Here is a 22,309-nt window from a genome sequence, read left to right as displayed (position 1 = left end):
TCAAAAATCAAATTTATTTTTCCATGCAAATTGGTCCAACCCGTCAAACATTTGTCCCATCGGTATGGTACTCGAAGCCGGGGAATCAAATTTAAAAAGTTACTCTTTGACTCAACGTTCGAGAAATCAATCTTCAACAACGTATATAAATCAATCTCAAAGATTGATTGTTTAATGTTAGAATTCTTTTTATAAAGACATATAGTTGTCGATGTGTCACTTCAATAACAATAGAAATATAAACATATACATAATCTTGAAATAATGTAATGCAGTTGAACTGTGTCATACCCATTCTAGATACGAAGAAGTTAGTGGGGACGAGACAAATTAACAGAGTTAAAACTATCAAATGAATGTTCAAATTTATAACAGCAAAGATAGAAGCAAACTCGAAGCATAAGAATCGAAAAAGATTCAAAATTAATTAACAAATTATAATTTAAACCTTTTGAGTTTCCACAAAAGAAACAAACACGATATTAACAAAGTTTCATCTTAACTTAATCCTTGAACATTATACGCGTCGCTTAAACGCTGCTTTAATCTTGTTAAAGTTAACATTTGAAGACTTGTAGTTTAAACTATATGTACTCGTAGTTATCTACTTATACATTCCCTAAATTCTCTCTGTGATATTGCGGCTCTATTTTGTTATATAATATCAAAGATAGACAATAAACAGACTCGCAAGTATCATTTACAGTACATATGGTGCTACTTATCCGCACTAGTGCGTAAATTAGCACATTATGTAACTATGTCGAAAATTTCAAAGTCATACGTACTGTAAAACGTTGTACGATACATGTGCGAATAGGTAATTGGCAACTCGTGTCGATTTATAACACTCCCTTCGGTCGTGTTTTAATTTATCCCCACTCGCTCTCTATCCTATTTTTCGCACTTGTATCGTAATAGTACATAACGATACAAGTGCGAAAAATAGGAAATTCGAAACGAGTGGCGATAAATTAAAACATGACCGAAGGGAGTGTTTTAAATCGACACGAGTTGCGAATCTCGGACTCATTTATATTGATACACTTTGCACATTTGCATTGAAATGTACTATTTTCGTTAAATGGTTAAGTGTGTCTCTGTGTGGGGATTTAATCGATAAAATCTTTTACTAGCTAATAAGCTATTCTAATAAGTGGAAGTATATACTGTTCCTTTTACTAATTATGTCAAGAAATGCAGTTAAATGCTGTACGCACGTCCAGGCGACTCGTTTTCATTGCTCTTCTTGAGCATTGTGTATTGTATTGTAACCGATACTCACAACTTCTAACTAGTCTGTTCGTTCTTAGTCTGTGTATCTAAATATTCGTAGTATAATCCCATCTTGTATCTTGTTTAATTAAACCGCTTTGGTTTCTGGGATACCTACTCTACCTCTATAAATATAGCATGATTACAGTACTTTAATTAACTATTTTGAACCTCCAATTTCAATTTGTGTTATTTGTGATGAATTATGTGCGTAAGATGTCCTTTTAATTTTTAAGTTTTCTTAATTTAAAATGTGTTTATGTTAAAATAAGTTTGATTAGAAATCTGATAAAGTCACACTCAATCTCATAAAAAGAGTCTTATAAAATGTCGTAGAATTAAATCTTCGCCGACTTCGTTCAGAAAAAAAACACATTTGTAACCTATGGTGGGCAACTCGTAAGGTTATGACGACGATCTTAGAAAATTTTGGCCCAACATTAAATAAATATGTATATGTAGATAATACATAATAGATAATTTAGATGATACCATATGTTCCTCAAAACAAGAAGTCCCAATAAACAAGTGAAATTGCGGCGCTGAAGAAAGTGGGTTTCCCTTCTTCTACCTGTGCGTCTTATTTAATTTACATACGTCTCAGCAAAGAGAGTGTTATAATGACAACTTAAATATCTTCGGAGTTCTAAAACGTGGCATTAAACAGGCACATAATAAACATTCCTTTTATTCAAAGACTGGATAAAAATACTTAATGTTTCCAATTACTTTACATTTAAATTACAACTTAACATCAAACTATATATAAAAGTTACTCTTTGAGTATTGAATCATCGAATTTAAACTTGGAAGACAACGCAGCTGGAAAAAGTTTTCTAATAATAAAAGAAGAACTCCACTCAAACTTTGATATAAATATTAAGTTGAAAACACAGGTTGAGATTAAGGGTTGTTGACACTGTTAGAGTCAAATGGTTTCTTAAAAACAAAGTTGTGCATACTTTTTAAATTCACTAACAACTAGAAATTGAAGCAAGTGGCGCTTTAAGAGGCTGTCAATACCTAAAGCGCGCACACTGTCTATTTCTATCGGAGTAAATGAGATAGCACTGTCGCATGTTACTGGACCTGGGCAAGGGAATAATAAGAAAAATATTTAAATAAAAAAAAGTGGATTATTAGTGTAATATTTTACTCAACCACGATTTAGATATAAATGTTTTTAAATTGTGATTTTAATTGCAGACCCATAAGTCAAAACAATAAAGACATAGAACCGTTTAATTGTGATTTTAAGACCAATCTTTGCAATTATTTTCTATCGAGCCGATTTCGTTCAATCATGTATCGAGTACAACCACGGTCTTTGAAATATAATTAATATGAACATATATTTTTCTTACTTGACTAAAACAAATAGTCTTTCTTAAAAAACTGTTTAAGTAACATCAATTTCAAGGACATTGGGCGTTGACAGCCTCTTAAGCGTATGTTAGTATTGAACTGTTTCTTCGTATTTTTGAAGGATATTCGGATTTTGTGTTTTAGGCGGGCTAACAGCAGAGATTATAAAACAACGCTGTCAACGATGTAACTAAAACGAACTAAACAATAACTTAAAAGTGTGTTCATGACAGAAATAATTGTTTTAAATATATACCGGTTTTTAATTATACGTTTCCGTATTTATAAATACACCGGATTTATAAAGCCTATTTTTTCAAATATCGGAATATTTCCAGCAGCTTTTTAATTTTTCCAGCAAAGTCCGGCCACACTTAATGATTGTAATGTGCAAGTGAACTTGGACTGTTTTCCGGCCGGTGACTGTGACTGTGGTTATAAGGTTGGCCAGTGTTGAGACGTTACTGCAAAAGGCCGGGCCACAGGTGATGGTGGGAAGGTGCGAGTGAAGCGCGCGCTGGGCGCGGGGGGCTCGCGGCGCGCCGGCTGTGATGCGATGGGCCAGGACTGGTGCTTCAAGCGCAAGAGAAAGCGCAGCAGCGGTCAAGAGGACCACCCGCATCACACCCGGTAATATTAAAATTTATAAATTATGTATATTCAGTCTGGAAAAAACAAGGCGATTGTAAATTCGATAGGCAGGCACAGTCAGCCAAACTATTAATATGGCACATCTCTGCATACAAACTCGTATGCAGGGGTGTTAAGCTAATCGTTTGTCTAACTGTACAATATTTGACACAACAGTAAAGATTATACCTGTCGGCGACCGTTTTAGATTTCAGTGGATATAGGTAAGTTGATAAGTATATACATATATATACTTACGTTGATACTGTTAGGACAAACTTATGTTAAAGATTCTCTAACAGACTTAACACAACAGAATAAATATCGTGTTTACATCGATACGTTATACCTCCTATAGATATTCGGATTCATTACGTAAAAAAATCATTGCAATCAATATTTTACGTTTGTGCAGTAATGTAGGTATTAACTACAATAATATTTTCTTCGTAATTACCAGTAGTACGAGTGCTGCATTAAGGTATCGCTATAATAAGTATACTGAGTCAAGTGCGAAATCCGGATTTTACAGGAAAGTGGTCCCAAGGTACAAAGGCCCGTAACTGTCATATTTTTTATTTAATTACATTTAAAAAATATATTCTTTGACAGTAACTTGTTAAAGCTTCATCGAACTACGAAAATATGTAACCTGCGTTAACCGTGGTCACTGTTTGCATTTATTTTCTAAATATGTCAATGAAAAGCAGTTAGGTCTTACACGGGTGACTCACAAAAATAAACTTGTTTTGCCAAAAATAAAAGTGAATATGGTGTAGGTAACATCAACAAATTTAGTACCATAAAAGTAATAAAGTTCTCACTAGGTAAATAAATATCAGGTACGACGTTTCACTGCAAGAAAATTCCTATCCTTTTAAACATTTCCCTCAAACGTGTCCCGTGTCTGTACTAAACTAATAATATATTGCCTATACTGCCTATGCAAAATACGACACCAATATTTTTTTTAAAAAGGTTTAGAAAGTGTAGGTGTAAACAAAATTCTATATCGTACACTGTCGACAGAAGACTCGTGTGACTTTCTTTCATAAATCTGAATATTATAGATTTTCCATAAAGCTAAAAGCGGGTGTCAAAGGTAAGGTATAATACTACGGAATACAGAGTATCGCGCTGATCTTGTCTAAACAACCTGCAGGGAACCCAGCAAAAATATTTAGATTTTGGGACAGATTACGGTCACATTAAGAGTTCACTCAGGGGTGATATTAAATAGGTTTACTTGCGTAATTTTAGTAAAATTATCACTCAAAATATGACGAGAATATTCGACTAAAACTTCCTGAGTAATCCGTTAAAAATAATTTTAATATGTTGAAGTCTCAAGGGAGTTTTAAATGTAAAGTCAGTGTTTCTTAATATTGTCTTAATTATTACCATTGATAAGAGAGTAATGTGGCTCCAATACTAAGATCAAACGAATTTACTAGTAAGTGGCGTTGGAAATTCATTTGATCTTGGTATTTAATGTGCGAGACTACAATGAAATAATTAAATGAGTTTTACAGTATCACTGTTACGCTAGACATCTACTTTATTTTTTTAATCAATCTAATGCTTATTTTTATAAAGAAAAACCTTCAGACGAACTTAGCGCCAACGGAAAACCTATCTAAAAAATGCGAAGCGAATATTGTGTCTTTTGTTTTATGCCAGCGTTCTTATCCGACAAGATGAGATGAGAGAATGGGGCCTTAATTTGAAACTCCCTCTCGAACGAGTCGCTCAGCCGCGGCACTAGATCCGAACACCGATTGCATGCAAACGAGCACTACCGACTTTTTCGTAGATAAACAAAAAGATTCTCAGACGAAGTTTAGAGGAAGAAATTACTTAATAAATTCCGAAATAAATGTTGACAGAGTTATGTTCTATAATAGTGTTCATTATCAAATCTAAGCGCTTTGTAATTCACAGGATTGTATTTTTGCTTCCTTAGCTTTTTCTTCCTATCCAAATATCGGACAAATACCTTAATTAAATCGAATTCGATATGGTCGTTAAATATAGATGCGTTGGCGTGTTTTTTGTAATAATAAATATTGTTTATTGTAAAAAAAAAATTGTAATTTTCCCGTATAAAATAATCTCACCAAGAATATTTTCATGTAAAATGTTGCCAAGACGAAACCATAAGGCTCGCACTGTCTAAAAGTTATCAGATCTCATACAGAGCCAAGCTTCTAACTCTACAAGCCTTAACTTCACAAACTCTTCACGTTAGAAAAAATATGCGGCTTGGCCGTTTCGTAATATGAACTATTGTAGGAACCTAAGTATAGCAAAAAAGTAATGAATATTGAATACAATTTTACCTCATTTTTAGGGTTCCGTAGCCAAATGGCATAAAACGGAACCCTTATAGTTTCGCCATGTCCGTCTGTCTGTCTGTCTGTCTGTCTGTCTGTCCGAGGCTTTGCTCCGTGGTCGTTAGTGCTATAAAGCTGAAAATTAGCCTGGATATATAAATCAATAAACCCGACAAAGTCGTACAATAAAATCTAAAAATTTAATTTTTTTTAGGGTACCTCCCCTACACGTAAAGTGGGGGTGAATTTTTTTTTTCGCTTCAACCCTAGAGTGTGGGGTATCGTTGGAAAGGTCTTTCAAAACTAATAGGGGTTTTCAGGAAACATTTTTTGATAAAGTGAATATATTCGGAGATAATCGCTCCGAAAGAAAAAAAAAATGTGTCCCCCCCCCCTCTAACTTTTGAACCATAGGTCCAAAAAATATGAAAAAAAATTGTGGAAGTAGAGCTTAAGAAAGACATTAAATGAAAACTATAGCGGACATGATCAGTTTAGCTGTTTTTGAGTTATCGCAAAAAGTTTTCCCTTCATAGTAAAAAGACTTACTTTAATTAGGTACCTACTGATTATGCAAATTTGCCTATTTGTTTGACTCGGGTGAAAGGTACCGTTTCATCCCTTGGTAAACAATTTACTATACTTTAAGCTCCAGTTTAGCTTATTGTGACGGAAGAGTAACTACGGAACCCTACACTGAGCGTGGCCCGACATGCTCTTGGCCGGTTTTTTTCACCTTAGTGCGAGCCTTATGGTTTCGTCTTGGTAACACTTTACATGAAAATGTTTTTGGTGAGATGTCTCTTCTTTTTGTAAGTTGCTTATGACAAGCTTCCATCTTATTGTTAATAACAAAAAGTCCCTATATACATTTTCAGACTTCTAGCATCATTGAAAAAAAATGCGGAAGTCTCATACAAACTTTCATCCCCTAGTTTAAGGGGTTGGGGGATAAAAGTTCCAAGTTTTAGAATTGTTTTGTTGTTTGTGTACTAATACTACTTACATAAAATGTCAGCTTTTTAGGACTTCAGGGAGGAGTGGAAGGACTGAGCGAGTCAGTGAAGAGATCATTGTTTTTAGACATAAGAGATATAGAAGTATAAGAGGTATGTAATTAGAACTTCCTATGTTTAATGAGACCATTATTGACATCATATCCTGAGATTTTTTTATCGAGGCTTCAAAATAAACGACAAAGCGCTTCGCACGGCTCGTCTTAGAGGAGGCACTACCGTGCCCCCAGATTCAACTTCATTAATTAGCATTTTAGGTTAGGTCAAAATACCTTAAAACGTAATAATAACAAAATCGACAACTGGCAATGAGTTATCCTAGAGATTTTTTAAATTGTCAAGTAGACCGTCGATTTTTTTAATCACTTGGACCGAAAATAAACTGGAACATATATGATTGGAATGGACCTCATATTAATGGTCTAATTTCTAGATTACTTTTACTTATTAATTTTTAGAAACCGGAATGTTGAGAAATCCTTCATTGAAAACATGATCCTATCCTTGAAAAATATTATGGTATTGTCCCTCTTCCTTCTGATTACTTCGGACTGGGAAACTCTGAATCCTTAAAAAGGTAAATAGAAACTAAAATGAGCACAGCACAATCTGATTTTTACAATCCCGGTAAGTAACCCGGATAATCTCCCAGAAAAACAAAAGCAAGAGTCGCGTGCAAAGCGGTACAACGTGTTAATGGAAAGTACACCGTATTGTCGAGTGGTGTGCGTGACTCGACGAGTGCCAAGTAGATAATCGCATCCTAATGGCGGGCCAACCTTGACCGGTACCGATCTGATTATCTCTTGTACTCGAGACGTCTTCGCTGATTTACTTTAGATTTTGACATACACCGTATCTTTTTACGAGACTTAAGTAGAACTTTTCCAGGTAAAAACGATTGCTTTATAAAATAAAATATCGATAAACATTGTTCTAAAGAAGAAACTCTCTGGCGTGTCTAGTTTTTGCGGTAACTGTCTTCCTTAATAATAATACTCGTAGTAGTAATCTTAGTCATTTTCTCTGGCATTATACTTAGGTACTTATAGATAGCAAATATGTAGATGTTTCATTTTATCAATCACAAATTCTAATTAGACATGCGCATTTGATTCTTTTTTCCGTACATTGTTCTTATAGCCAAGACTCGTATGTGACATATGTATTGTACTTCCTTTACGAGTATCGTATCGTGTGACATAGTCGTACGTACACTCTCTACAAACTTCAAATTAGTCACTGAAAACAGCATAATCACTCGTATATTCGGAAATGGTTACTTTATATTGCATATTAATATTAAGTATCAACATTACTACGGTGTACTAATCTATGAAATATGATATCTGTAGCCTTACCATGAGCTTGTTACTGACATGACACTAACATATACGCTGGCGTGTGCGTAACTTACGTTCTATACATCTTGCTCGTACTGGCATACCTATTAGTGTATGTTTGTTCTAACTGTCAAGCCAATACCGTCCGGTGGACTGTTAATCAGTGGGCCCCTTTACACTGTTTGATGTAAAGTACGTTTAAATATTTTTTCATCATAAACGGCTTAGACGACAGACGGAAATCCATGTAACACCTTTGTCACCTTTAATCCGAATGTAAATAATGAATAATGATCTTTAAGCACAGAACAAAAAAAATCTGTCTCAAATTGGCTAAATATCCATAAGTGAGCTGCAAAGTGAAATACATTTATTACTCTTGAAGCAGTCGTATCCGTATTAATACGAGTATTCGTACAGACTAAAGTAAACTTCGGTTCCCTATAGGTGGATAAGAATAATAACTGAGGTATAAATGATACCCCTTGTTTGATGAGCAAATATTTCCTCAACAGAGTCCTTGCTGTCCGTTAAGCGTTCAGTGATTTAATCTGCCTTTGTTGCCCCACTCTCTCGTTCAATTATACAAAGTGGGATGTGCTATAGAATACTCAGGTTTATACAGCATATTAAACTAATCTAAAGTTTTTCTTTGAAACACAAGTTCTTGTACTTTTTTATGAAGGCGGAAGAGTTAATTTTGCTTGGTTCAACTTTAAAGAGTGTGCGAAAAAGGGAACGACCACTACGTTCGACATTTTTGGTACCGTCGCATTGACTACATGCCTGTTGGCATATTTATTATTATTAAACGCTCGCTCTATCGTATTTTCAGCTTGCTCAGACTTCTAAATCGACGATCATCTAGAATTTACGCTACAAGCAAGTTTTAAACCCCATGTCCCTTGGCAGCGAGTGGTAGTCTAATAATAGTGCTTATCTACATATTTTAAAAGCCTTGCCACAGCTACGTATTTACGCATAATAAGCATGTGTTCTTCACTTCTGCGGTAATCGTCGAAGGTCGTATCTAGTCACGATCAAAGTTTACTTTAATAAATAGGTTGTCTTACATTATGAAATTGAATAGTAAAGTTGTAATCCATAACTAGTTAGATCTTACAGCATTTACTTATTTCTAATTCTACATTACGACTGCTGTACTGTATCACATATCTCATGAAAGCCATATTCATTAACAAAAATTGGGTAACATTGCCTGGGGGAAAACACTTAACGACTTGTTTGACTGTATTATATAGACCTGAGTTCCACTTCCGGTTTTTACTGATTGCCATACTTTTGAAATTAGGACTCGGAGCCGTAGTATCTCAATATGTGTACTCATTATTAACGTAGGTACGAAATTACAAATATAAAATATTGATTTATAAAAACTAATGAGAAAGTTGCATTTTATCCACATGTGGGGCAAAGTAATCAGATGCAAATTTTGAAATTTCCTTTTGTTAGCTAGTAGAATTGACTTTTGAATGATGATTTTGATTTGAATGATATTTTTATTACATTTGATTTAATTTGATTTTTTGGTATTTCATAGTAGTTTCGTCGCGTTGGTGTGGTGAAATTTTTTGTATTTCACTCTGATGCAAAGTTTGTTTAATCCTCGTGCCTTGAGACCCTGGCAACGCTCAATATTCCACTTCTCAAACACCTCGCTACGCTCGTGGTTCGTGGTTGCTCGGACACGAGTGGTTAAACAACAACTTTGCCCCCATGTAAAACAAATAACTATTTTCTCAACGTAAAACGATTTCTATTACACGTTGATTCGTAATGTGTTATAATTTCTCAAATATTAATTAAATTCTTGGTACATACTTATTTTATAAATACCATCATAATACCTAGGTACCGCTTTAAATTTCCGCTAATTACACCTGATATTTAATGGCATTTTATGGAATGAATGTATTCTCACGTAATCCATAATATCCATTTAGCCCGCAAAGCCGCGTTCTCAAAGCGTTAATCATTACCGTGCAATCTGGCCGTAAAGGGAGGCGTAATTGCATCTACATGCAATCCTCACACTAATTATGTTTGGCCACAACCGTGGGCGCGACACAGGATACGCCCGACAGTCTGTCGGGTGAGAAGTCAGGCCACAGACGCAATGCTGCACAATCTGCTTATTTACAAAACGTTTCGTCTCGACTATGTGCGCGGTTAAAGAATACACTCATTATTTATGGCAATATGGTAAGCGCTGTAAATAACAGCCGAATCCACCTAGTAATCTTTAAGTACTGTCAAGAAAACATGTTAAGGAAGAATGTTTTATGTTTGACATAATACGATCATGGCACTGGCGCCACAGTTTTAATCATATAAATTAAACAAAACAAGAATAAGACAAACTTAAGGAAATATACCACACGTCTATGCATCTTCGCAATTATAGGAAATGACTGAAGGTTATCAAAGACGGTTGAGAACCTAGCCTGAACTGATACAGGTGTCGATAAAGCAGTGTGGTTGACTGTGTACAAGTACGTAATAACATGGTGGATGGAGACGGCCATTAGCTACCAAGGTAACGAGCATTGTGTTGCCGATGTCGGAGCTAACGCGAAAGGCATACTACTAATTTAGTTGTAAGGTCACGTTTAATAAACATGTGGCAAATTTTGATAAGGTAAATTATATTAAAGTAATAGCAGTTTGCAAGTTACCACGTTAAATAAGATTGTTAGATAAATAAAAATTAAAAAAAAAATACAAATAAAACCAACTAGTTTTATATTCGTGTTACAATTATTTTTTCATAGGTACTATTACTAATAGCGTCTGCCTCGCGAAACAATTATTATTTGTGACATTAAAATAAAACTTCTTGCTTATTGTTCATGCGAGGCACGATAGAAACCTGTAAAGTATCCCTGCATGCACCAGATCAATCGGCGCAACCCTCGAGCTAATAGTATTAACACAGGTATGAAAACAACCACCAAACTCACTAATAATTTTTCCCCACGACTTCATTAACCTATAAACAATTTGTTATGGAAACACCCGAATCAATTTATTTTCGGACATTTCAAATTCTGAATTTTAAATTTTGAGTATTCGGTTTGTTGTTGTGATGTGACTTCTTGACCATCGGCATTAATTGTAGTCGTGACCTATTCATATTTGTATCAAGAATGAATATTATATACGTAAAGTGCATAATATGTTAACAAGAACACCTCACGGCTATTACATAGATGGCGAAACCTCAAAGCCACACGTGATTTGCTTGTAAACGGGGCTCATAGGCAGGCTCGGGTAAATTTACGACAAGAAGAATAACATATAGGGGTCCTATAATCTGTATTTATTATCCGTTTTTTATAAAGATTTAGTGGATATGGAGCTTCCTCGAAACAGAGACGTAAGAAGCCTGTTAAGCAGAATTTTTAATACTATTAAATAAAATGAGTAGTAAGTATTAATGTCTTAAACCGTTACTTAATTTAGTTTTCATCACACCAGCCAAGGCTCTCTTGATTATTCAAAAACTCATGAGCGAGTTGCATTTTATCCACATGTGGGGCAAAGTAATTGCATGCAAATTTTGAGTTGTTTCCTATTGTTAGCTGATAGAACTGACTTATTATGATATTGAATGATCAATATTTAATAACGTTCATTTGGATTTTATTTGGTTTGATTTTGTTTGATATTTTACAGTTAGTATTTTCCTAGTGTTGGTGTGGTGAAAAAAAAATGTCTTTCACTCGGTGGAAACAATTTATTAACCCACGTGCCTTGGAACCCTAGCAACGCTCAAGATTCCACTTTTCGACCCACTCGCTACGCTCGTGATTTAGTTTTAGAATCATTCGCTTGCATGGTTATATTGGGTATCAATATTAGCACGAGCGGTTAAACAACAACTTTGTCCCCTTGTAAAACAAATAACTATTTCAGTATTGCAATATAAACGGACAAGAAAAAGTTTCTCGATCTCATCATTTTTCGTGTCCGTATACGAAGATACGGGGGACAAGGCTAAGTGGAGGACAAAAATAACGACGTCAAACTCCACCACCATATCTACGTATTATATAGGGATACGTATTTTGTATAGATGTGTTTTTGTGTACAAATCAAATTTTACAGCGTTTTGTTGATGGCCAATTTATTTTAAACTAAAAATTACCAGTCACAAAATAAGTACAAGCCACAATGTTGCTTAATTAGGTATATTACCAATACAAAGTGAAAGCAAAAACTCTCCGATCGGCCTCGATGAAACTTAACATTGCAAAACTCGACACACATGACGTTAGCCTTTTTATATTGAAAAGTAGATATGGGCACTAATCTAATATCTCTGTCATGGTATTTTGTGTTCACAATGAGATACTTTTAAGGAAACATCTGTATTCAAATGTACAAGTATTCTGTGTTATCTCCTTGATAAACAAAATAAAATAATAACGAAAGGCTTGCGTCCATTCGAGCGGACTTTGGCGGTTAAATTTACATGTATATCTTCTTCCTCGCGTTGTCCCGGCATTTGCCACGGCTCATGGGAGCCTGGGGTCCGCTTGACATCTAATCCCAAGATTTGGCAAGATTAAAATTTACATGTCTATGTGCGCTTAATTGTCATTCATATATCTTACTTAATTTTTCTTACTATAAACCTAGCTAAAAGATTTGATCGTTCCTCTTGATGCTTGTTGTTGAATTTGTCTTTAGGTAAATTTACATTTATTTTAATGACAGCTGAACAAAACGTCGAAGTTAGTAATTACCTAACTAAATTCGTAATTTGCTGGATATGTGACAATTAGAATACAATTTCAAAATGCGTCCGTTTGAAATTAAAAAGTAGATTTTAAAAATGAGTCTGAATAAAGAAATAAAACTCATTTTACAATATTCATTTGCCTACGTACTCGTACCTACTAAGTGAATTGTTACTGTACCTATTCATTTTTCAATATTGATGTTTAAATTGGAGTGGTATTTCGATTAAGAAACTTAATTGTTTTAATGAGTTAGGCATTATTTAAAATTAATATATACCTATGTGCAATAAATGGAATCCTAGTGAGTATTTTCTTCAACTAAACTACCAAGATACCTCTTTAGGTGAGCCAAAAAAAAATATTTTCTTAAATTCCATGCTTTCCATTAATTATCTCTTCTAACCTAAATCTATGAAACTGAAATCAGTTACTGCGATCCGCGGCAAGCTTCAGAGGATACACTGAAAGTTTCCTGACCTACAAACGGACGTGCTTTGCATCGCGCGTCAAAGTAGTTCTTGGGTGTAGGTTGTAAGGGGCGCTTCCGTTCGCACGGGACGCGACTTGCGTCGTTTCCTACACAGGGTTGTGTGCCGCCGTACGCATGCGGCTCGCCCCTTTCGACCCCCGGCAAAATGGCGGTGCCAACATGGCCGCCGGGCAGCCGCAGGGTGTTCCGTGGTGCTGCTCCCGTACGACATGACGTTGACACGATTTCCCCGCGCGAAGCACACCTTTGCTCGCTTCGTTGTGCGACCGGCGTGATCGATTTGTTGCGACCGCAGCAGAGCCGCTACGGGACGCGCGTGCAACAAGTGATCAAGCGTTTTACTTACAATAAATGATACAATCGCTTCGGTATCTTGTGATGTGACTGTGGGTTATTACAAATATAGAACGTGCCCTTTCGGTCGGTGGCGGCGCGGGTGACGTCGCCGCTCACGTTCCCCGCGCCGCGCAACGTCAACAAGCGTCACGCACTCTGTTCCGCTCGCATAAACACCCGATATCAACAACGCGTAACCTATACGACCAGAGTGCAAAAGTGATAACTGCCCTATCCTAATGACAAGTGCCGTGATATTTATACTAAAAATTAAAACGATGTTGAATGAAAATGTATTTAGATAAACCCGTCTAACACAGGCACGTGAGTATTTTTCGATATGACGATAGATACTGGCGGCTAGTGCATTGAAATCGCTCGGCAACGGCACGAGTTCGATACAGTAGTGGTCGAGCGTTCGCGCGGGTCGCGCACGCCGTTACGGCCGGCGGCCGCACGTGGTACGCGAGTGACGTTAGTGATTTATATTGATGTCTTCAGTGAACGGACCGATGGTTTCGTCAGGGGGCGGGAGAGCAGGGCGCGTGGCGCGTTAGCGCCATGCTGACATTTGTGTTCGCGGTGTGGTCAGCAGCTCGCGCGCTGGGCTGGGCGTGCGAAGTGCCGGCGACGACGCCGGAGGCCGACGAGGCCCCCGTGTTGCCGCGGCTGCGCTCCGCACGGGCCTCTAGCGACCTTTCCACCCTCAGTACTACCACCACTAGCTCCAGCCAGACCGGCAGTAGTGATTATTCCAGTAAAAGGTCCACGTCTTGTTTCTATCACGAAAAGCCCAAAAAGCCTTTTATTTAGGAGTGCTTCACCTAACTGATATTCTTCAAAGTTTTGCAAATCTTGGAAAACAATTCCATTCCTTAAGACTATAGTAGGTAAATACAACTACCTACAACTAAGTCTAAAATTACACTACACATTTCCTGTTGTTTCTCTTTTCCTCCATACACACATATAATTGTACGTCGACTTCGATCGTTTTGTCTTAGGTATTTAACAACTAGGTATCACATTGTCTGCCTTAATCAACTCCCATGGTTGAGAATTAACCTTCATAGCAGACACGTGGGTAGTAACTTGGACTTTCGACTCCTTTAATTAATCTGTTGCGAGATGAATGATAATTGTTTGATATAACAGAAACCATAACAAACCGTCTGGTCATAATAACTACCATACTTGTATTGTTTAGTTTAGAAAACTGTATTATATAGACACTTTGTTCGAAGAAGTACGCCCGACATAAAATTTTATGCTAAAATAGAAATCTCAAATAATTGAAGTGTAAATGAGTGAACTTATTAGTAAAGTACAGATACTTATTTGCTAACCAAACAACTAATCTCAATAAGGCCAAACACAAACACCAACTGTGTACCTAATGGATAACCTATCAAGCGTTGTATCTTCGATTAAACTGTAAAAAACCTGCACCAGTTTTACTGAGCAGGGAAAATAAAACCGTGTAGCTAATAACTAATTACGAACGGTTTATTGTCAAACTTAAATTAAAATACAATGTTAATAACATTCCATAGTTAAATTGATTTCGCTCCCTGCTAATAATGTGTATATTGGAACGCTGCATGTTCATGAAGGTTCCAAGGAAAATTAAGAATCGGGGTTCCTATTTACTACAGACAGGAGGAAATTGTGTTTTAGAAGCAACATCAAAGTGAGATTAAGTTTAGAGCTTCCTGCTTTTAACGGCAGGTGAAATGCTTACAATTTTATTTTACTACAGAGGGGACAATGCCCTAAGCATACACGAAGCGCAATATCATCGCAAAATTGTGGATGTAACTTAATAACGAAACAATGTACTCAAATAAGGCGAGAAAAGCTTTCAAAATATTACAAGCTATAATTCAATACAATGTAACACCATTGTACTACTTTGCTGGCATAGCTTCATCGTGTAGTAAAATGGAAATTATACAAAGCTGTTAAAGTTCATAAACGGGGGTTCATTTTATAAACGGGATAAACAATTATTTTCTACTGAACCGTATATCCTCACAAAGGAATTCAATCACTCTAGTTGGTATCAATCGACAAAGGATTGGACACAAAGAAATTAATTGAGTGATTTAATAACGCGGCGCAGAGGCGGTGCATCGGCGGATTCTTTTCACTCGCATATCTCAGATATCTACAACTCGAGTGCGCTCGAATTCAGTCTATCTAGACATAGCATACGTGTGCACTACGTGATACCGGGATCAAAGAACGATACGAAACGGAAAACTTCTATTCTATTTGCGATCCCGAATCGACTGTACGAGTTGGTGAAATGCTTATTGTTCATGCAGAATAAGCTTTGATGGAAAATAGTTTTCGTGACATGAGCAGTCAGTGGAATGCATTTCCCTGAGTACTTGGTATGAATCTAAATTATAGGCTAGGACCGGAGTCAGGCCTTATTTTCTACAAGTCATGAACTTACTTACTTAAGTAGCCATTACTTGCTTTTTAGTATGAGCCGATCTGGGGACTGATGGACCGATATGGATTTAACATATGGCCGAACGAGCGACCATGATAGGACTATAAGGGTTCCGGTTTTTTTTTATATACTTAGCCTGGATTCAGACTGGTCAAACCTGTTTCTACTCGGCATTTCATTTCAAAATAAAATTTGCAGTAAGTATAATTTATTAAGAAGGGTTTGTTAGTTTGTTTGTCGGGGCGCTTCGCCCTATGCATCGTGGTTGCGAAATTGTTCAGAATTCAGGGTGATCCATCTTTTAACGCATCAGAAGATGTTACAAAATTATTGATCGTGCCTGGCGTTCCAACAGACTTGACTATTTTTAAAGTATAATGTTAGACCATCCACAAGGTTGAGTTTACTGACCTTGATCTGATTATTCACAGGTATATGCATTTGTGCAACATGATAGCAAAACGAAAGTATAGCTATATTTTGTGAAGTTATAACGTAATAAGGAAGTTTTATTTCTAGTTAATGCATCTATTTTTGTATATAATTCATTTTCAGTGTAGCAAAATTATAATAACACACCCGCTTCCGAAATCTGATTATCAACAATTACTTTGTTATTAATTTTGTGTACACCAGTCGAGCGTTCAAGGGTCTGATAATAGCACGCTGGTTCTAAATTACTTCCTTGAGTGATTATTAAGGTAAATTCTCAACCATGAATTAATTAAATTTTATTGATAATACCGGCGATTTTACGTTCCCTTCTTTAGGTTCCCTGCATAGCTAATACGAAGGATATGTTAACTCTAAGTACTTTCACATGTATTCGAATTCTTACGAACTTTGGTTAGTAATACTCCATAAATTGATTATGATTAGTATTTAATGCTTAGGTTAATATGACTGTGTTCATAACACTGTTTGCAGTTCATATTTTATTTCGAATAAAATATCATGTCGTCTGTTACTGACTGATACTAAAATTAATTTCCTTTGTTTTTTAGAAATGTTCGAAATTTGAATGTCATGATTTAATTGATATTGATATTATTATTTATTATGCAATAATAACATTAACACAGACAAGACATTTGTTCTAACAAAATAGTTTTTCTTTATGCTGGCCATAATTTGCGGTTTTTGAACGCATCATGGAGTTTATGATAGGTGCGTAGACTATTACAAAACTATTTTTTGCGCTAATGAGGGAGCCACGTAGAATAGGTTAGGTATCCTCGGTGTTACGAATGAAGTGGTCTGGCTGGAGCACTGTGCTGACTAGGGAACTGTTCAGGTGGAGCGAAGCGCCGCGTCGGTGGAGCGCCCGTGGCGCCTCGAGACGCCCGCTGCGCAGGACGCCGGTATCCGCCAGGAGACGGACTACTGGCAGGTAGCTAACACCTTTTTAATTCCCTTTACCTCGCAATGTTGGTTCGAAATAACGTAACCTATTATCTTACCATCTTATTGCACTTTCTTCCTAACCAGCATCTGTAGCACGGTCGCATTTTTATCACTTGTCACTATGCCTGTCACTTTCACATTTACTTACTTACTTGTTAGAATGTGACAGGCATAGTGACAAGTGATAAAAATGCGACCGTGCTACAGCCGCAGAATCATTATAACAATTGAGGCTTGAACTCGCTACTGGAGTTTAAGCAGAAAGTGGATGCATTTCCATACATAAACGTAGTCCCCATTTTCCTCAGTGGATGGTAACCACAGTTTCAGACAATTTTTTATTTTGAACAGTATAAGTTGCGTAATACACCGTGACTTTTCTTTAAAAAATTCCTTCTTTAGGTAGTAAAATATTGACTTATCTTAAGTTACATTTTTAGACGCACTTTGTTTCGAGCCGTAACAATTGGGTGCACGAAGAAACCTGCTTACGCTACTGGAGTAAAAACCTTTTTGTTTTTAATGAAAACATGCTTCAAAAAGTAGATATAAAATAAAATATTATCTCTTTTATATACGCTAGCAACTGATACGTTTAAAGTCGGTTCCGATTCCAACTCAAACCCTAATAGCTTCAACACACTGTCGAACTGCAGATAGCGATTTTCGATTTTCCGATGTGAGAGGTAGGCCCTCTGATGCGGTTCGATAAGAAAGAAAAAAAGCTATCCATTAGTGGTATTATTGACCGGTATTTGACTTGGCACCGAGTTTAAACAAGTTGCTAATGCGTATAAAAGGTTAATATTTTATTTCGTTATTTTTTGAAGTCGTCTATTTGTATCGGTTTTATTGTTTTTTTTTTTTTTTGTTATAAAAACAGTATTCTGCAGGACCCTGTTTGGCCAATCAGTCATGTCACTAGAACGTTTCGCGCTTCAGGTACGTTTCATGTTCTAATGTCTGGATCTGTATCCATCAAGGTTAGAGGAGTTCCCTGAATTTCCCATGGATCCCATCATCGGAACTGGATTTTGGGACTAAATCGAAAGTATACACGTATAAACCAACCCATCATTTTACAAATAGGTAGGTTCAGAAATGACGGTACTATTTTTGATTTATTTATTTATTTTATTTTAAGGTTCACCAATTTTGACAACTTCACCAAATTTAAACTTACGTCTATACAAACATGAATAGCATGCTGAATATATAACTTAGTACAGTCAACATCAAAGCCGGCACATTTCAACACCTTATAATTGTAGAGTAAGGAGCATAGGTTTCTGAGGCAACATACAAATATTTACGGTCGAATTGATAACCTTCACCAATTTTTGAAGTCGGTTAACATATCAGTGGCAACAGAAAACGATTTTGTAGGTAACTACAGGTATGATTTCTATTTACCCTCACTATAACATTGACATTTCGTTTCTTTTGTACCCACATCATTGATATCACGAGACGTGCAACCACTGTCGAAACGTCGGAAACGAGATAGGCAACAGTAATAACAACATTTAATTAGATTAACCGATTGTAACATGTAGGTAATGGAGTTCTGGGTTAAACTTCACTCGCGATTGTAATATATATAACGTTTAATTTTAATGTTGGTATGTACATTTATACTACTACGAACTATTTGCAAGATAGGATTTACATAGGTAGGATAGATAGTTGCGAGTTGGTTCCCTTCCAAACTTCCCTTCAACTTTGCTCTGCTGTTATTCTTTAAAAGGACAACCGAAGGCTTTGTTTTTTAATCCGTTTAAGGGAATGGTGATTTTAGAAATCTATATACCTATGTATGTCTATATTTATGTGGGAATTGGTGACGTGTGTTCCATATTTTTTCGACTACTAATCGATTTTAGTAAAGAGATGATAATATATAAGATACCTACCTACATTTTTTACCAATTTAAGGAAGGAGTCGTGTTTTTTAATGCAAAGACTATTAAAATTTTGTAATCTCAACTTATGCTGTTATACAATAACATCGTGCATCTGTATGTACGCATATTTCGCGCGCACTTTGTTAGTGACATCGCAATATGTCACAAAAAGTAAATGTTATTTTCCTACAGACAAAAAAAAAACACAAAAATCAGACAAAAAAATCACGTCATGAGTAAGAAGCGAAAAACAACCAATATATAAAAACTACCTACGTACTTTATGATGCTTTTGTAACAAATATTTACACAATAAAATTTATTTATAAAAAACGCACTAACTTATAAAATTAAATTAAAAACTTATATAACTTGACTGCGTTTGAGCCTATAGATATCATTGTTTTGTTATGAGTGTTATGGCTGTTCAGATTACAACCTTTTTACGTTTTTAATGTACATACCTATTAATTCGTCTATATGAAACTGTGTCTACAAAGATAATTTACGCCCACTTATATTGACATAATAGTACATTACGATACAAGTGCGAAAAATAGGAAATTCGAAACGAGTGGCGATAAATTAAAACACGACCCAAGGGAGTGTTTTAAATCGACACGAGTTGCGAATTATCTATTCGCACATGTATCGTACAACGTTTTACAGTACATATGGCCCTTTAAATGTTTGACACAGTAACGTAATATGCTTATTTGCGCACTAGTGCGCTAAACTAGCACCATATGTACTGTAAATTAATATTATGCCATACTGTCTTTTCGGATTAACACCTTGAACTGTCTAGAACCCTCAGCGGCATATTTAGATAATGTGCATTTATTGTGCTTTTTGGATAGCTATAGCTACTTTTCCGATTTAATGATTCATATTCGATTATCAAGTGATAATGACATAAATTTGAATCTGAATCATTAAAAGAACGAAATTTTGGATTTTATTTTAAATTAGTAGAAATCACTTAAGAAAATCAGGTACCTTATTTAGTGACAAAAAATGGAAACCGCTTCAGGCGCTAAGAAAGCATGATTATAATTACCAATTCTTGCAATGCTAATACACAACTAATTTCACATTACCAACGATATGTGTCTCGCTTGCCACATCTAAATAGACTTGGCTCTCTACCAACGGTTTACTATAATGCAATAAATAAATAAATATGTCGTCTTACCCAATCACGACATTAGGTACCTATGGCAATTCTAATATATCGTTTCGTTTTGCGATGGGTCCCAGTTGTGGAGCATCCATACAATTCGATGTATACCGATGACTTAAGATGAATAGATGACCTATCTTACAGGTTTAAAAAAATACTAAGAACCAAATAAGAAGTAAGTACTAGAGCTGCATGGCTAGGCACAAAAAATATTGGCACTGCGCATTAGTTAGGCATATTCATGAAAGCTGGAGCGAATGGAACGAACAAAAGGAATTTCTTGTAGGTATCATTGTCTGAGTGCCGTCATATCGTAGCTATCAGATTTATTTATAAGTGCTTTTATAACAATTTCAGCATAAATACTTAGAGATCTGCTATTTTGTAACTATCCCGCTGTCAAGCGACTTTTATGTATTATCTTTTTTAATAAGTTGTTGACTATTTTTTGTGTCGTATGTTTTATGTTCATACCTACTATTTATGGTATAAATGGCCTAGCGGTAAGAGCGTGCGACTTGCAATCCGGAGGTCGCGGGTTCAAACCCCGGTTCGTACCAATGAGATTTTAGGAAGTTGTGTACGAAATCTCATTTGATATTAACCAGTCGCTTTTCGGTGAAGGAAAACATCGTGAAGAAATCGGACTAACCCACCCAAGGCCTAATTTACCCTCTGGGTTGGAAGGTCAGATGGCAGTCGCTTTCGTAAAAACTAGTGCCTGCGCCAAATCTTGGGATTAGTTGTCAAGCGGACCCCAGGCTCCCATGAGTGTGTCCCATGAATGTCCCGTGGCAAAATGCCGGGATAATGCGAGGAAGAAGAATAAGACCTACAATTTATGGTTTACCCTAGGTAACGTAGTTCTTCCTTATTTAAAACTTTAGCGCGCAGTGTATCTAATTTATTAATATTAGACAATCCTAACTCTTTATAATCTTGACTAGGGGTTGTACCTTATCAGTTGAATTACACACACAGCTTTACAATCAAGTGAATTAAATTAATTTTTAAAACGATTCGTGGAAAACGTGACCCTTTTTTAAATATTATAGAAAAATAGTTGCAAAGGTTCAAAAGGCATGTCCAGGGGATGCGGCCGATGTCGTGACATGTCAAAGGAGTCCCAAAACCCTTTCAAAACCGTGTACTCCAGTTGCTTGCTGAGCCCAAGCGAGTCGAGTTATGCTAAGGCCTCGAGATCTGTAACAACTAAGTACAAGTATCTCGGCCTAGGACGCACTTATACTGGTTCGCCAGAAATTTTGATTCACATCCCCTCAGATAAGTGATTGTAATACCACCCCGGGCCACATTCCGCGAGTTTGGACATCACATTTTCCACTCGAAAGCAGTTGATGAGGATCCGCTATTTAGTAATACGACACTTGCCGACCGGGCCGGAGTAAAATCGTGTTTTATTGTATATTGAATTTCAAAGTTACGTTTCTCAAAGATAATCGTACGCTTATCACGTAGTCTTTACGATAGAGGCTGCGTGGAAAGATAGTCATAAAATGCATTCGTTCCCTTGTTTTCGATTACTCTTCTCTTTCCGCACAGACTCTAATCCTGAGTTACAATTGTAGGTGCCGTCTGCAAAAGTATTAGCTTAGCAGGCCTGCATGCAGGGTGCTAAATTAATGGTTTTGTTGACTGTACGTGTTTAGCAAAATTTTATGTTTGGCGCTCTGTAATAATAGTCGAAGATCCCAGTGCCTTAGACCTTACTTATTTTCTCATGAAGAAAATGTATGTTAATATGTACTTTTAATATCTGCATACTTGCTATATTGGTCCGAC

At 36.2% G+C, this 22,309-nt stretch overlaps 1 protein-coding gene across 12 annotated transcripts in view; it reads left to right on the top strand.

Moving 5' to 3' along the window:
• The window catches only part of LOC133519756 (cAMP-specific 3',5'-cyclic phosphodiesterase), a 588,515-nt gene that overhangs the window by 401,531 nt on the left and 164,675 nt on the right, over window positions 1-22,309 (top strand). The window contains exons 1-2 of one of the 12 annotated variants that reach the window (XM_061853839.1): window positions 13,899-14,318; window positions 17,310-17,405. The exons of 8 other annotated variants lie outside the window; for them this stretch is intronic. In XM_061853839.1, coding sequence (XP_061709823.1) covers window positions 14,116-14,318; window positions 17,310-17,405 — 299 coding nt within the window. In that variant the 5' untranslated portion in view covers window positions 13,899-14,115. Of the gene's footprint in view, window positions 1-2,978; window positions 3,271-13,898; window positions 14,319-17,309; window positions 17,406-22,309 lie in introns of those variants that run through there. 3 more of the 12 variants (XM_061853840.1, XM_061853846.1, XM_061853845.1) reach the window with 3 other exon arrangements.

This window comes from Cydia pomonella, chromosome 7 (genome assembly GCF_033807575.1).
Source record: "Cydia pomonella isolate Wapato2018A chromosome 7, ilCydPomo1, whole genome shotgun sequence".
NCBI lineage: Eukaryota > Metazoa > Arthropoda > Insecta > Lepidoptera > Tortricidae > Cydia > Cydia pomonella.
This window is presented reverse-complemented; position numbering and strand designations above follow the sequence as displayed.